General features: G+C 41.3%; 1 protein-coding gene and 1 pseudogene across 5 annotated transcripts; both read left to right on the top strand.

The window, feature by feature from the left end:
* The first annotated feature begins 536 nt into the window (after nt 1-536).
* traf2a (Tnf receptor-associated factor 2a) lies at nt 537-14,703 on the top strand. 5 transcript variants are annotated; one of them, XM_029716538.1, is made up of 11 exons: nt 537-790; nt 1,254-1,332; nt 3,862-3,960; nt 5,657-5,818; nt 5,936-6,010; nt 7,134-7,208; nt 7,455-7,874; nt 10,221-10,398; nt 10,590-10,738; nt 11,002-11,034; nt 11,213-14,703. In XM_029716538.1, exons 1-11 carry the CDS (start codon nt 603-605, stop codon nt 11,429-11,431), a joined length of 1,677 nt encoding a protein of 558 aa, XP_029572398.1. In that variant the 5' UTR covers nt 537-602; the 3' UTR covers nt 11,432-14,703. The 5 variants fall into 5 exon arrangements, with proteins under 5 accessions (XP_029572398.1, XP_029572396.1, XP_029572397.1 ...); XM_029716536.1 differs by having other exon boundaries at nt 7,368-7,874; XM_029716539.1 differs by lacking the exon at nt 537-790 and adding an exon at nt 803-1,167 and having other exon boundaries at nt 7,368-7,874.
* Nucleotides 4,079-4,919, top strand: LOC115164251 (60S ribosomal protein L8 pseudogene; annotated as a pseudogene).
* Nucleotides 14,704-15,827: the final 1,124 nt, after the last annotated feature.

Genomic DNA, 15,827 nt, shown 5'->3' with positions numbered 1-15,827 from the left:
CAAATATCGGTACCATGACTTGAGTGGGATTTGTGCCATAAATGGAAACAGTGCCATGGAAATAAAACCAAAGCATGGATTGCTGTCATATCTTGTCTATAGACAGGTTGGCTGACAATGTCACGAAAATGATGCACGACCATCGCAGGGGTAGAAGTCCTAAAGATCAACAACATTTTCTGTTCGACAAGGGTGGATTTTTCTTTTTCCTAATCAATGATGATGTTTTTCGACAAATGATGATTGCCGCATAATGATTAAAATCAGTAAAATTGTTAATTGCTGCATATTGTCTTTATATTTTTGTTCAGTGTAGGTAAGTTAAATATTCTATAAGAATCAATGGCTACATATTCATTTAAAAGTCAAAAAATGGATGTAGCAACTGCAGTAAAAACAAATAGATGTTTCACACATTTTATCTAACTATGACAAGCCATTCATGTCCATAACAGTGATTATATCTAAACGTAGAACACATGAATGTAGCAAAAACGTTGGAAGTTCGGCTTGAGTTCAGTCAATCAGCTGTTCCAGCCAAACATTGCTCTCCTGAAAGCGCCCCCAGCGGCAGCGTCATTCTCTTGCGTGTTCGGGGAGAAATGGCTGCACAAGAGCCATCACCACCATCTTCACTGGAAGGCAACAAACCAGGGTTCCCTAAGAAAATTTTGGCGAACAACCTCGAAGAAAAACACATGTGTAATTCTTGTTTGAAAATATTGAGAAGGCCTCTACAAGCCCAATGTGGCCATCGTTTTTGTTCATTCTGTTTCAACAAAATTGTTAGGTGAGTGTCGTGCTCAGACTGGGTGATGTTGCTCGTACAAACGCGAACATTAGCTAGCTCGTTAGCTAGTTACACTTGCCCATAGCATTCATGAACAAGCTAACTGTCAGTGTATGTCAACACGTTGCGAGGCTTGCCAGGTGTTTATAAACTCAGTTAATCAATGGTCAAGTATTGATCTAGGTACTGTCACCCTGTTGTATCCCCACAATGACCTTGTTCAAACACATCAATGGTTCTGCAAGTGCAAGCTAACTACTCAGTGGACGAGGATGGGGAGCATTGTTTAGAATGGTTAATGTTAAGTCCGTAGGCAATCATCAGTGATTGGTTAGCTATAACGTTAGCTCTTGCAACTGGGTGTTAATTGAGATGAGGTAACAGTTCGCTAGCTAAATTAACTGTTTATCTGTATGTAGAATACTCGAGAAATGGCTGTGCTACATATTTTATGTCTTTCAAGTTCTGGACCACATAAATGCAGTGCTTGCATCAAAGAGGACTTGTTTGAGGACCCCACATCTATTCTTAAAGAAGGCGGTGTAAGTACTTGTGTAGTTGATTTAGATATTTGCACAGACTACTGCACATAGCTAACAGTAGCTAATATCATTTCAATGATTACCAGAGACTAAGTAGATTGTAACAGAGGCTATAGTCGTGCATTGATTTTGTAGTCTGTTAGTGTTTTTCCTACTGACTAGACATTTAATTACATACTGTAGCCCAGTGGTACTAGACAGATTGGATCTCAGTCTAGCAGTTTAACATACACCTACCTCAGTGGAGGCCATTGTTATTATGAGCCATCCTCCCCTCAGCAGCCTCCACTGACCTAAATTGCGAGTTATTATCTGACCCGTGCTATGCTTGTTGGCAACACCTTTCCCACAGCCGAGCCTATATCCGTAATCGGTAGACTGTTCAGATTAGGAACTCGTTGTTTACATCGCTGAGCATTGCACAAGAAAAAATAATTCCAATGGTTAGATGCAACCTCCCCTCCTAATCAAAACTGAACATGAATGTCAATGTTTGCACGTACACGCTCCATTCTACTTGTCTGCTTCCTGTCTTGCGAGGCTGATTAGCTAAAACAAACAGGTGTGAAACGACAGGTGTCTGCTCAAAACTGGGGCACAACATTTGGCAAGTTCGTTTTGTATGGCCCGGTGCTCCTGGTGAGTGGAGATTTCACGTAAGGACCAATGGAATCGTCTAAAATGTGCGAACTCCGCCTACCCGGACAGAGTATGTGAGCGGAGCGTGAAGGCTGGAGTGTCGGCCTTCTCGCCCGCTCTAATTTCGCTCCAGTAGCACTCCCTTCACGAGCTCAGGGCATGCCCGGCCCAGCATGCATTTGTAGTCTACCTGTGAGCTGTTATAACCCCTTGCCTTATCTACTGTCATGGAGGTCGCTAAATATTTTCATAAAGAAACTGATAAAACACACAGGTGCTAAATCAAGGTGACTTACAAAGATGAGGACCAAGAGCAAGAGAGGGCGTGCAGTGATGTAGTGTCCACAACTAAATAATTATTTTGGAATGTGAAAAGACACGTATCCCAAAAGCATGATGGTGTACCTACTATGTGCACATGCTAAAAGAAAGGAACGAATCAATCAAGTTTATTCGTCACGTGCACGTGCGCCGAATACAACAGGTGTAGACCTTACAGTGAAATGCTTACTTACAAGCTCTAACCAATAGTGCAAAAAAGGTATTAGGTGAACAATAGGTAGGTAAAGAAATAAAACAAAAGTAAAAAGACAGGCTATATACAGTAGCGAGGCAGTAAAAGTGGCGAGGCTACATACAGACACCGGTTAGTCAGACTGATTTAGGTAGTATGTAGGGGTGGGTGGGACACAATGCAGGTGGGTAAATAACTTGTCATTGTAGAAAAGTATTTATAGGAAGAAAAAAAAAATATATATATATATCTTCATCTCTGCCCAGCCTGGCAAGAGTGGCCAAAAGGGTGTTTAGCATCCCCAGTGGCTTTGCAAGTGTGGAGAGGATATTCTCAGCTGCTGGCCTGCTCTCCAGGCACCATCGCATGAGCCTGAAGCCACAGACTTGCCAAACTCGTGTTTCTAAAAAATGAATTCTAAAAATGAAGTCAAAGGCACTAATAAGTAATTTTTCGCTAAATTTGTATTTAATTCTAAGTAAGTCACAACCTAAATGCGCAATGTGTAGACTATAATGATTTAATACGACAATGTTTAAATGCCGAGGGCTCTATGTCCCTTCCAGCCTATTGTGTCGCACTCGAAAATGCTTCACAATGTATTTCTTTGTAGGCTATAGCTTTGAAGTAATTGAAATAATAGCCTAAATAATTCATTTTCATTCCTTCTTAGGCTCCCTGTCTGGCTCCTGACCTTTTTAGTGTTTTTATATGCTGTTTATTAATATGACATGTAGCCTATTTGAAATAATGTGCTCTTCTTACATTCATCTTTTCTTGTTTATTCAAATACTTTTCATTCAAGTCCATATGGTTTGGTTTCAATACTTCAAAACCAATTGGTAGGTCCAGGTAGTCACAAAAATAGGTGGGTGTTAGTTAAATTGTAATTTTAATGAATGGAGCGAATTTGGAGCTGCAGTTTTCTTTTCCTGTGAGTGCAGAGCGGTTTTTAGCGGTGCTGTTGGAAAGGACATACTCCATGAATGATGAGTAGGATTGCTCAACTCCGCTCATAGTCTCTTCACCCAGGGCACCGGGCCATGTTAAACGAACTCATCCATGGAATCCATGTTTGGTTTTTATTTGGAAGGGGGGGTGGTAGCATCTAACAATTGGGTTTAATTATTTCTTGGGCACTACTCAGCGACCCAAAGAACGACTTCCGAATCAGAACCCACTACGGATATAGGCTCGGACATGGGGCAAGTGTTGCCAAACAACAATAAGCTCAGGTTGGCAAATACCTCAGAAGTTTATAAGACTAAACTGGGCTATGCATACTGGTTTGGTGTTCTCATTTACACAGATTACATGTATGTGTTGAATCTTTGTGCTTTAATAATACAATAGTCTAACCTTCCCTTTCCCTCAAGGCTTTTCCTGACAATGCAGCGCGGAGAGAAGTGGAAGCATTGTCAGCTGTTTGTCCAAATGAAGGATGCCCTTGGACGGGCAATATCAAAGAATATGAGGTATGGGATTGTTTTGTGTTTCTTTATACCAAATAATGTACATGTTAAAAACTTGTTCATAGTTGTAGGTTTTAAATATGCTGCTCCACTTTTAATTTAACATCAAATTTGATGCAATTGCTCATTCCGTCATCGGGGTTTAGTCACAATGGGCCGTGTTATTAGGGGACAGAGGAAAGGTGCTGGCTCTGTGTTCAAAGCCCACGTGAAGCACAGAAAAGGTGCTGCTAAACTCCGACATTGACTTTGCTGAACGTCATGATTACATCAAGGGAATTGTGAAGGATATCATCCACGACCCAGGCCTTGGTGCTCCCCTGGCCAAGGTGGCTTTCCGTGACCCCTACCGATTCAAGAACAGGACGGAGCTGTTTATTGCTGCAGAGGGCATCCACACCGGACAGTTCAACTACTGTGGCAAGAAAGCTCAGCTGAACACTGGTAATGTCTTGCCCGTGGGCACCATGCCTGAGGGAACTATCATCTGCTGTCTGGAGGAGAAGCCTGGCGACAGGGGCAAGCTGGCCAGGGCGTCTGGGAACTACGCCACGGTCATCTCCCACAACCCAGAGACCAAGAAGTCCAGGGTCAAGCTGCCCTCTGGCTCCAAGAAGGTCATTGCTTCCGCAAGCAGAGCCGTTTGTTGGTGTGGTTGCTGGAGGTGGACGTATTGACAAGCCCATCCTGAAGGCCGGTCGTGCCTACCACAAGTACAAGGCCAAGAGGAACTCATGGCCACGTGTCCGTGGTGTGGCCATGAACCCTGTTGAGCATCCCTTCGGTGGTGGTAACCACCAGCATATTGGAAAACCCTCAACTATCAGGAGGGACGCACCTGCTGGTCGCAAGGTCGGTCTCATTGCTGCCTGTCGTACAGGCAGACTGCGTGGAACAAAGACCGTCTCGGAGAAGGAGAACTAGCTGTCTTGACAATAAAAATATGTTCCAAGGGAAAAAAAGAAAGAAAAAAAAATTGATGCAATCAATAAACACTTTTCCATCCATAGTTGTGAGTGATGTCATACCAAAAAAATCATGACAGCTGTGATGGAAACAGGAAGTTTTGGTACAATTTTATAAATGCCGACAGATAATTTGTACTTTCGACATGGTGGGATCTTTTTGTATCGGTAAAGAAAATTATGTGAGAAGTGGTGGTGGAAACGCCTTTATGTGCAAACATTTATACAATAACCATCAAATCGAAGTAAACTTGGAGTCACGCGATGATATGGTGTGTGGTTCTCCCTTGGGCTGTGGCGGTCATGACATTTTGTCAGCCCGTGATTGTCAAGCAAATAACTGCCGGTCTCACAGTAATTGACCGTTAATAAACATAAACACATTTAGCATCTCCTGCCTTCCACACACAGCCTACAAGCCACATATGCAGACCTTTGGAAGATCTATGTTTGATGGAAACACCACGGGTGGGAAAAGTAGCGTATTGTCTTCATGCGGATTTCAGAATATTTACATAAATATGTTGCTGATTGGATGGAACCTCGCTATTGTCATTTGTATTTTTTGCAACTCTCAAATAGCGCTGATGATTAAAAAAAAATCCAGTTTCAATTACAGATGAACAAGAATGGAAAAAATTGCTAAGTCTACTACATGAATGTTCTTAACAGATTACTAGACCTACAGTATATTCATTTGTTTTGAAGTGTTGTTGTTGTTGTGTGTTTTCCAGGTGAACCACGAGGGAAAGTGTGACTTCATGATCATTCTCTGTCCCTCCTGTAAAGAACTCATGAGAACCAATGAGCTGGAGCGCCACAACGAACGAGAATGTCCTGAGAGGACTCTAAACTGCAAATACTGCAAAGAACCTTTCCATTTCAAGAACATCAAGGTAAATCACCATACTTGTCTGCGTTTTGTTTCATTATCGAACTCAGATGTAGAACATGTACTGTTTTGTTATTGGGTGTAGCCTATATGAAAATACATGAACAGTTTTGTTTTCTAGGCTCACGATGAGATCTGTCCAAAGTACCCTATGATTTGTGAAGGCTGCGCAAAGAAAAAGATTCCCAGAGAAAAGGCAAGGATGGACACATTGTTTACTGATTGATTAACCAATTAATAATGTTACAGTGCAAACGAAAAGTTTTCAAACCCATTGACTTTTTCTAAATTTTGTTACGTTACAGCCATATACTAAAAAGGATTAAATAAAATATTTTCCTCGTCAATCTACACACAACACCCCATAATGACAAAGCAAAAACTGGGTTTTAGAAATTTTTGCAAATGTATAAAAAAATAGAAATACCTTATTTACATAAGTATTCAGACCCTTTGCAGTGAGCTCAGGTGCATCCTGTTTTCATCCTGTTTTCATTGATCATCCTTGATGTTTCTACAAATTGATTGGAGTCCACTTGTGATAAATTAAATTAATTGGACATGATTTGGAAAGGCACACACCTGTCTATATAAAGGTCCCACAGTTGACAGTGCATGTCAGAGCAAAAGCCAAGCCATGAAATCGAAAGAATTGTCCGTAGAGCTACGAGACAGGAATGTGTCGAGGCACAGATCTGGGGAAGGGTACCAAAAAATGTCTGCAGCATTGAAGGTCCCCAAGAACACAGTGGCCTCCATCATTCTTAAATGGAAGAAATTTGGAACCACCAAGACTCTTCCTAGAGCTGGCTGCCCAGCCAAACTGAGCAATAGGGGGAGAAGGGCCTTGGTCAGGGAGGTGACCAAGAACCCGATGGTCTCTGAAAGAGCACTAGAGTTCCTCTGTGGAGATGGGAGAACCTTCCAGAAGGAAAACCATCTCTGCAGCACTCCACCAATCAGGTCTTTATGGTAGAGTGGCCAGACGGAAGCCACTCCTCAGTAAAAGGCACATGACAGCCCGCTTAGAGTTTGCCAGAAGGCACCTAAAGACTCTCAGACCATGAGAAACAAGATTCTCTAGTCTGAATCCAAAATTTGCTAACATTTCCAAAAACCGTTTTTTTCTTTGTCATTAAGAGGTATAATGTGTAGATTGATGAGGAAATAAACAAAATTTAAGCCATTTTAGAATAAGGCTGTAACGTATCAAAATGTAGAAAAAGTCAAGGGGTCTGAATACTTATGAAAGGTACTGAATATTTTTGCAGTAAAAGTGCTTGGATGTTGCTTGATATAACTTTGTTCTCTCCCTGCAGTATGTGGACCACATCAAGTTCTGCAGTAAATTCAGAGCACCTTGCAGATTTCACGTCGTTGGCTGTGATATGTCTGTAAGTGGACTTTATTTTATCATTACTATATGGATGCCACCTGTAAGTTTACTGGGTGAAATTGGAGTGGATTTCTTAAGTTTACCAGTTTTTGTGAATGTGTTGGCCTTAACCCTACTGTGTATGTGTGTGTGTTTGTATGCAACAACTTTGCCCAAGGTGGAGAAGGAGAAGACCCATGACCATGAGCGTGCATGTTCCTACGAACACTTAAATCTACTCTTGCATTTCATCATGGGCATCAAGGTGAGCCTGGAGAGCTTGCAGCCCCAGAGCCTGGAGCTCGCAGGTCACAAGATCCACGAGCTGCACCGGGCCTTGAGAGAGCTGGAGCTGAAGCTGGGACAGCTGACTCTGGGTGGGGGAGCCCCCGTGCAGGGAGCCTGTGCCCCTACCCTCCCTACCCTGGCCCTCCCCGCCCTGGCCACCTCCTTCACCCCCCTGCCCAGCGCGGTGGGCGCCGCCCTGGAGCTGCAGCTCCACAGTGAGAAGACCAAGGTGGCAGAGCTCAGCCGGCGGTGCCAGGAACTGGAGCTGAAAGTGGGCACCTTCGAGAACATTGTCTGCGTCCTCAACCGAGAGATGGAGCGCTCCTCCACCACCATCGAGGCCTACAACCGCCAGCATCGCCTGGACCAGGACAAGGTGGAGATCCTCAATAACAAGGTAAGGAGGAAGACATCCCCAGTCCCCACTCTGCTTCTATCGACACCAGTCAACTTGCCTCTCTTGTGGCCTGGCTGGTCTAGTGCTAATGCCGCAGCCATTGGAACACATGTCTAAGGTGTCGTCTTTGGTCTGAAAATCCCTTGAAAAATAAACTTGCCTCTTAGTTTTTGACACTTGACTTTTGTTAATGTAACTGACATGAACAGTCAGAGATGTACTACGTCCTTGTGGTACTAAAAAAAAGGATTGGGTGGACTATAGGTACAGATATATATCTATATATAACCTTTATTTAACTAGGCAGGTCAGTTAAGAACACCTAGGAACAGTGGGTTAACTGCCTTGTTCAGGGGCAGAACGACAGATTTTTAGCTTGTCAGCTCGGGGATTCGATCTTGCAACCTTTCGGTTACTAGTCCAGCGCTCTAACCACTAGGCTACCTGATGCCCCCTATTTTTTATATATATTTTTTTTCACCTTTATTTAACCAGGTAGGCAAGTTGAGAACAAGTTCTCATTTACAATTGCGACCTGGCCAAGATAAAGCAAAGCAGTTCGACAACATACAAAAACACAGAGTTACACATGGAGTAAAACAACATACAATCAATGATACAGTAGACAAAAATAAGACTATATACAATGTGAGCAAATGATGTGAGATAAGGGAGGTAAAGGCAAAAAATATATATATAAGGAGGAGGTTTGTATAAGGAGGTTTGTAATGGCTTGCTCAGAGTTCAGAATGCCACCATGGCGCAGCTATCAGAATGCAGATTAAATGAGGTGACGGAGCAGGGATCCAAATACTGTGTTTTTATTGCACACAGACACAGGAGCACGTGAGGAAGGGTTGCAGGATAAGGCATTATTGTGGTTTACTAGGGAAATACAAGAGGGAGATACAAACACTTGTTAAAAGGAAAACAAACTGAAGTGCATCTTACTAACAAATTGTGGATATTGGAAATTGGCAGCAGCATATAAACTATTATCAAACTAAAAGGATCTTAATATTAACATTTATACATTAGTAAGGAAGACTAGAGGGAAAAACCTACTGCTTGAGTAGTCAAGGGGTGCTAATGAACAGAGTGGGAACGGGTGAGTTGAGTGTCAAGAAAGGGGTGAGGCCTAAGGTTAGGGCTGAGGACATGAGCCTTCAAAACAGGTACAGAATTGTTTCTATTATTATTATTATTATTATTATAATTATTATTATAATTATAGGAGTTTTTTCCCCCAATTTCAATCTTGTCTCATCGCTGCAACTCCCCAAAGGGCCCGGGCGGCGAAGGTCGAGTCATGCGTCCTCCGAAACATGACCCGCCAAACCGCACTTCTTAACACCCGCCCACTTAACCCTGAAGCCAGCTGCACCAATGTGTCCGAGGAAACACCGTTCAGCCTGCAGGAGCCCGGTCCGCCACAAGGAGTCACTAGAGCGCGATGAGCCAAGTAAAGGCCCCTCGGCCAAACCCTCCCCTGACGACGCTTGTGCGTCGCCGTATGGGACTCCCGATCACGGCTGGTTGTGATACAGACCGGGATCGAACCCGGGTCTGTAGCGACGCCTCTAGCACTGTGATGCAGTGCCTTAGACCGCTGCACCACTCGGGAGGCCCCAGAATATATTTTTTAAGACTAGGTTTCCATCCAATTGCTGACATATTTCTATGCAAATATTCTAAAATCTGCACCAGAGATGTGTTTCTATCAAATTGACTTGTTGTTGATAAAAGGCTGTGCGTGATAATGTAGTTCACATAAAAATAACTTTTGTGGTTAAATTGCCATGTACCGAAGAAAAAAGTACAAGTTAAATGGGTTTCCAGTGCATTTTTCACATATACAGTGAGGGTATAGCCTACATGATGAGATTATTATGGGCTAAAGAGCAAGATTCTTTTTATTTGACAAACGGCAGCTAAGCATCGATAATCATGTCACCAGAAGAAGACCCTTGATATTTATTGAAAGGAGCGTCAAGCTCATCACTTTGCGCTTTGACATCCTGGGAAGTTCATCATAACTTATTTTATCTGTAGCCTTCCTAGTGGGAAGACCACTTGGACCACATCGCGTGACTCCAAGTTTACTTCAAAATGTTTTTTATATAAATATTTGCGCATAAAAACGTTCCCACTGTCATTTCTCGCCTAATTTTACTGACACAAAAAAATCCCACTTTGTCTAGTGTGTTTGGTTGACATTTGTAAAGTTCACTGACAAATTATCTGTTTCCTTCAGGCCTGTCGTGAAATATTTCATCCGCCATGTACTTTACTCGCATGAAAAAGTCGGATGGATACCTGGTTAATTCCTGTCTTTTGTTGCTGCAGGTGCGTCAGCTGGAGAGAACTGTGGGCCTGAGAGACCTGTCCATTGTGGAGATGGAGGGGAATATTCGGGAAATGTCTGCAGCTACGTTTGATGGTATCTTTGTCTGGAAAATCTCCGATTTCACAAAGAAAAGACAGGACGCTGTTGCTGGCAGAGCCCCAGCTATGTTCTCCCCAGGTAATGTGTTTTTGTTTTTAATCTACCACTTTTATAATTCAAACATCAAAGTAATCCACTCTATGGTACAATGTGCCTAATGTCCAATCATGCATTCCGTATTACTATATTTTATAATTGTTCATTCATGTTTGAAAAATGGTCTGGTTCTGACAAGGCTTACTTCCTAACCATATTTATTCATTTTGTAGCATTTTTCACCAGCAAATATGGCTACAAGATGTGCCTACGGATTTATCTGAATGGGGACGGGACGGGACGGGCCAGTCACTTGTCTTTGTTCTTCGTGGTGATGAGGGGACACAGTGACGCCCTCCTCAAGTGGCCCTTCAACCAGAAGGTAAAACTCACTCCTATAACATATGTTATATATCCTACCTGCAATATATACTGCACGTTAAACACTCATTACCCTTTTGAACAATATTTCACTCATGACATATTGAATGCGTTGTTGCTTGTACCTTTGTTTGGTGTGTGTGATACTGTGAGAAGCAGCATGTTAATGTCAGTGTTATCTACTGTACCTGTATCATAATGACAAAGGTCATTATGTATTTCAAGGGCAGCAACATCACTAGTAGCTTTCTGCCCTTCTGCTAGGTCTATTCTTGGTATTTGTCTTGCATGATAAATGTAAGTAGATAAATGTTTTATTTTGTACATTTTCATCAGTTCCTTGCTACTTGTGTATATTTGTAAAGCCAAATAAACAATTCTTCATCACAGAGCATGAATGTTGTCATTGAGGCTCGATGTACAGTACAGTAGGCCTTGCCTAGATGTTGGAATCTGCCAATCCTCTTGTGTTCAGGTGACCCTGATGCTGCTGGATCAGAATAACCGAGAGCACATCATCGATGCCTTCCGTCCCGACATCTCCTCCTCCTCCTTCCAGAGGCCCGTCAGTGACATGAACATCGCCAGCGGCTGCCCACTCTTCTGCCCTCTTCCCAAACTGGACACCAAAAACTCCTACATACGAGATGATACTATATTCATCAAGGCAATAGTTGACCTCACTGGCCTCTAGGTGAAAAGTGTGCCCACTGCCCAGGCTCTCTCCCTTGGTTACTCATGTAATCCACTTGTAGGGGTTTGCCATGCCATCTAGGGGCCTTGCTGTGCTGTTTTATGTCTCAAATGGCACCCTATTCCCTATGTCGTGCGCTACTTTTGATGCATTATTTTTCGTGCATTATGGGCCCTTGTCCAAAGTAGTACACTACATGGGGAATTGGGTGCCATTTGGAACACGTCCGAGATCTTCAGTTAGTATGTGGTTTCTTGGCTGGTTGAAGAGTCCACCCTTCACAGCACAGTGTTGTGCTAGCCATCATTTAGCTTGACGCCATTGTTACCAAGCAACCAATATCACAATCACATTTTGCGATGTAGTTCTTGTTAAATTGAAAGTAGAAAGTGTTTGAAATTTCCCTTCAGTTAGTGGGATAGCCGTTTGCTGTTATTGTATTGATACTACTATGCTACCGCTAACGCTTATACCATGGACCTCTGGCACTTTAGCTTTATTGAATGAAAACAGAAACAGAGCAATGGTCATGTCATTCTGTTAGCGCTAGGCGCTTGTGTAACTGCATTTGATGCTAGATATTTGGTAAACCACTCATTTCGAGCAACTTTTGCATAGACAGACGTGGAGTTCCAACAACTACAGTTGATGCCCATTACCTTTTAAATGGTCAGCTTGACACATACTTTGCAGTGCATTTAAGAGTAGGAATTTGAAGTCATCTGACATTTGTGTCAAGCGTTGTGTGCCTCTAATCTCAAGTCCTGTGTTTGTAGTAATTTCTTGAATTCCATGAATTCCAGGTGCAGTATTTGGATTTTGAATCAATGTCGTCTGCGCACATTTTCTTTTCTCTTTTTGAACTGAGTTGCTATATTAGTTTGCATGTTGGATCTGTGGAAGATACACTGTAGTTTGCAACGGGGTAGATCACTAAACCTGAATCGCAGCGACCGAGAAGTTGCCATCAGCCTGGTGTTATAGCTTGACTTTTATTGTGAAGAGATCAAGGATTGTTTACAAATCACTAAACAGGGTCTTAGAAATCTAATGCTATTCAAGGGTAGATGTTTATTTGTATTAGTGTTTTCTTCACAGCTTTGAGCTGTTCATTGATTCCAGATAGAATCTGTGACCTAGCTTTTACTATAAGAAGTGCCTGCGTCCGTCATAAGTTCATTCTGATCAATGAGCCATTGAACTGTTGATGTGCTATCCTGTGAAACTGATGGATCCAAAAACCGTTTCAGTTGTGTGAAAAAGAGCAGTTATATATCCTTATAAAAAACCCTTTACTGCCGTATTTTGGTATGTTCATATGTCCGGTGAAATAATTGTTTGATTTTACTACACCACACAGGCCTAAATATTGCACACTGATGAATGCATGTCATTATACATGGGAGATGGTCTATTTGGGATCCTTCAGTTGAATAGGGGAGTCTTGGATAACTAACAACTGGCTTTACATCTAAACGCAAATTAACCCAGGATGTTTTCAAGCCTGTCTCGACACATATTGAAACCTCTCTGTGCATGAGGTGTTTCAATAAAGATACACGTAATATTAAATATTGGTTTACTTTCAAGACCAACATTTTATTTGTAATTGTTCTTAATATATGATTATGAGTGTTCTATTGCTAATTTACGTCACGTACGCAAATCGGCAAACGCTGTTAAATTACAGGTTTTGCTATTGATGTATGCAGAGTGAAATATAGTTACATATACTCTCCTCTGTATTTATCTGGACATTGAAGAAATAAATGGTAAATGTCACCCTATACGCCAGCATTTTGGATGTGAGATCAAATGTTTCCTATGAGACGACAGTACAGAATGTCACCTTTTTATTTGAGGGTATATTCATCCATATCTGTTTTACCATTTAGAAATGAAAGAACTTTATGTATCTAGTCTCCATTCAGTTCCTATTGGGCAAAACAATATCCGAAACACAACAAAAACAAACTGTAAATACATCCAACAAGATTGTAGAGTCACAAGCTTGATGTAGTCATTTCGTGCTAGGAATATGGGACCAAATATAAAACTTCTGACTACTTTAATACACTATATGTGGAGTGCTTTCATTTCTAAACAGTAAAACAGATATGTATAAAAATACCCCCCAAAAAAGTGACATTCTAGCATGTACTGTTGTGTTAATTATAACATATACATGCTGCTAGAATATAGTGTCACCTCATAAAACATTTGATCTCAAATCCAAAATGCTGGGGTATCGGGCAATATTTGCAAATCTTTGCTTCACTGTCCAAATAAATACGGAAGGGAGTTTATCTATAGAATATATATATATGAGAGATTTTATTTATTGATAACATATTATACTGTATGTTGAGATGGTTTAAAAGCATGTCTGGGCTAATTTGAATTGATTTAGGCAAATCAAGAATATAAATATCAGTGGGAACTTTTCTTGATTTCCTCAACATTTTCAGGGTAAAGACATGTTCAATTGCAGTTTACACGCCTTCAGTAATCCGTTTGAGAAATTGTCTGTGGTATTGTTTGTACATGCATAAATAATCGACTATTTATTTTATCTAGCCAGTAGACATGGTTGTCATCTCCCATTATGCAGACTGCATTTAGCATGTACTGTTGTGTTAATTATAACATATACATGCTGCTAGAATATATACAATTATTCTCATACTAGTCTACGCTGAAGCATATTACAGCCATATCTTTGCATTTATGTGCCAAGTATTGCTAATTGATATGGTATCTATTTTTGTATGTCTTGCAAAAGTAACTTTGTGTTGTAACATTAATTTGATCGTCTTGGTTAATAACGTTTTCAGTTCTCTCCCCCTCCATAGACTTTCAGAGGTGCCATCTGATGATCATACTGATCTGCACATGATGTATGAGGTAATTACCTTTAGAAATAGAATCACTAGAACAGGCCTGCAGGAAACTCAGACCATGGCATGTTCACTGGTAAATTCATGGGTACACTCCAAATGGCATACCTTGTATTCTATTTCTACGGGGACAATACTCACCACTCTTTTTGTTTCTGTCCATCCAAATGTGTTGAATGCTCTGTTTTTGCTTGTTTCATTTTGATCAGTCTGTTGCTTTAGCAAGGTTTTGCATGAGTCCTTGCCTGTTAAGGGAAAACATCAAACGTACTGTATCGTCATAGGAAATACCCTCTATGGTTACATTGCAAGACGTTGTTCGTTAGATGCTGTTATTCTTTAGTCGTATATAAAAAACGTGTTTCTCTACCTGGACTACTTTTTGTTATTGTCTTTTCTCCTTGTTTTTCTTTTCCTGATGTTTCCCAATATTTCCAAACTACTGACTGAAGGTCAAATCAAAGATAATTAGTCCTATACACATGTTTTAAAATGTGATAGTCAGTTAGTTTCCAGAACTAATTTCACCACATGGGGGCACACTATACTAGCGGTTGAAAAAGTAATGTACGATAAGGAAAATAACAATTGTGTTACATCAGAGACCTGACAAGTTTTATTGAGAAGAAAACGGAAAGAAATGGGATTGGAAATTGATAAACAAATCTGATTCTATTCATATAAAATGGCATTGCCAAATGAAAGAACATGGATCTTATAATAAACATTCTGGCTAATTTAACGTATGAAAATACAGGGGTACTAGAAAGTTTTCCTTTTATATGATCAGTTTGCCCCTTACATGACACTCTGCTCTACCCTCCTGCCCCCCTCTTCTCTCATTTCACACTCACACGTAGTCTTTAAGGTATGACAGAAAGGACATGTAGAATGGTGCTGCAGAGAGGTCACCCCTCTGTGCTGATGTTTTTCCCAGAGCTCAGTCTTACCTCGGAGACCCTGTGGTTTAGGTCTGTGTGGCGTGTCTCCCCATCTTCCTGACAAAATGATGTCTGTGAGAGTGTCTGATCTCTGTTGGATAGTAGAGGTTCTGTCAAAGCCTCTTTCTTTTCATGTTCCACAAACAATGCCGTGTATAGAGAGCCCATCCAAGATGGCACCAGATTATTCTACATCTGCTGGCTCCTTATTGCTCAGAAGGGCTAACAGTGGTTCTCATTGAATGTCTCCCAACATCTGATAAAGATTTACCTTAGTAGTCCTGATAGAGGTATAGTCTACAATTCAAGATATGCGGCTGTAACTTGACATTTGCAGTAGCAAGAAGATATACATGTCATTCATGTATTAAGGGGTTGTTAAAGGTTTTATACTACTGTAGCCTTTGAATGGATTGGCTAATATGTTAGCGAACAAATCAAGGAACTTGGCGTTAAATAGTTAGAGCTAGTAAGCAAAGCAAGCATCCAGGTGTGTTCCCCCAGTTGTCTTGTCATGAGTACGGCAGTATGGGTTTGATACCCATGGGAGAGCAGTAC

Source organism: Salmo trutta, chromosome 27, assembly GCF_901001165.1.
Source record: "Salmo trutta chromosome 27, fSalTru1.1, whole genome shotgun sequence".
Taxonomy (NCBI): Eukaryota; Metazoa; Chordata; class Actinopteri; order Salmoniformes; family Salmonidae; genus Salmo; species Salmo trutta.
The sequence above is the reverse complement of the archived record's forward strand: the minus strand, read 5'-3'. Positions and strand labels throughout refer to the sequence as shown.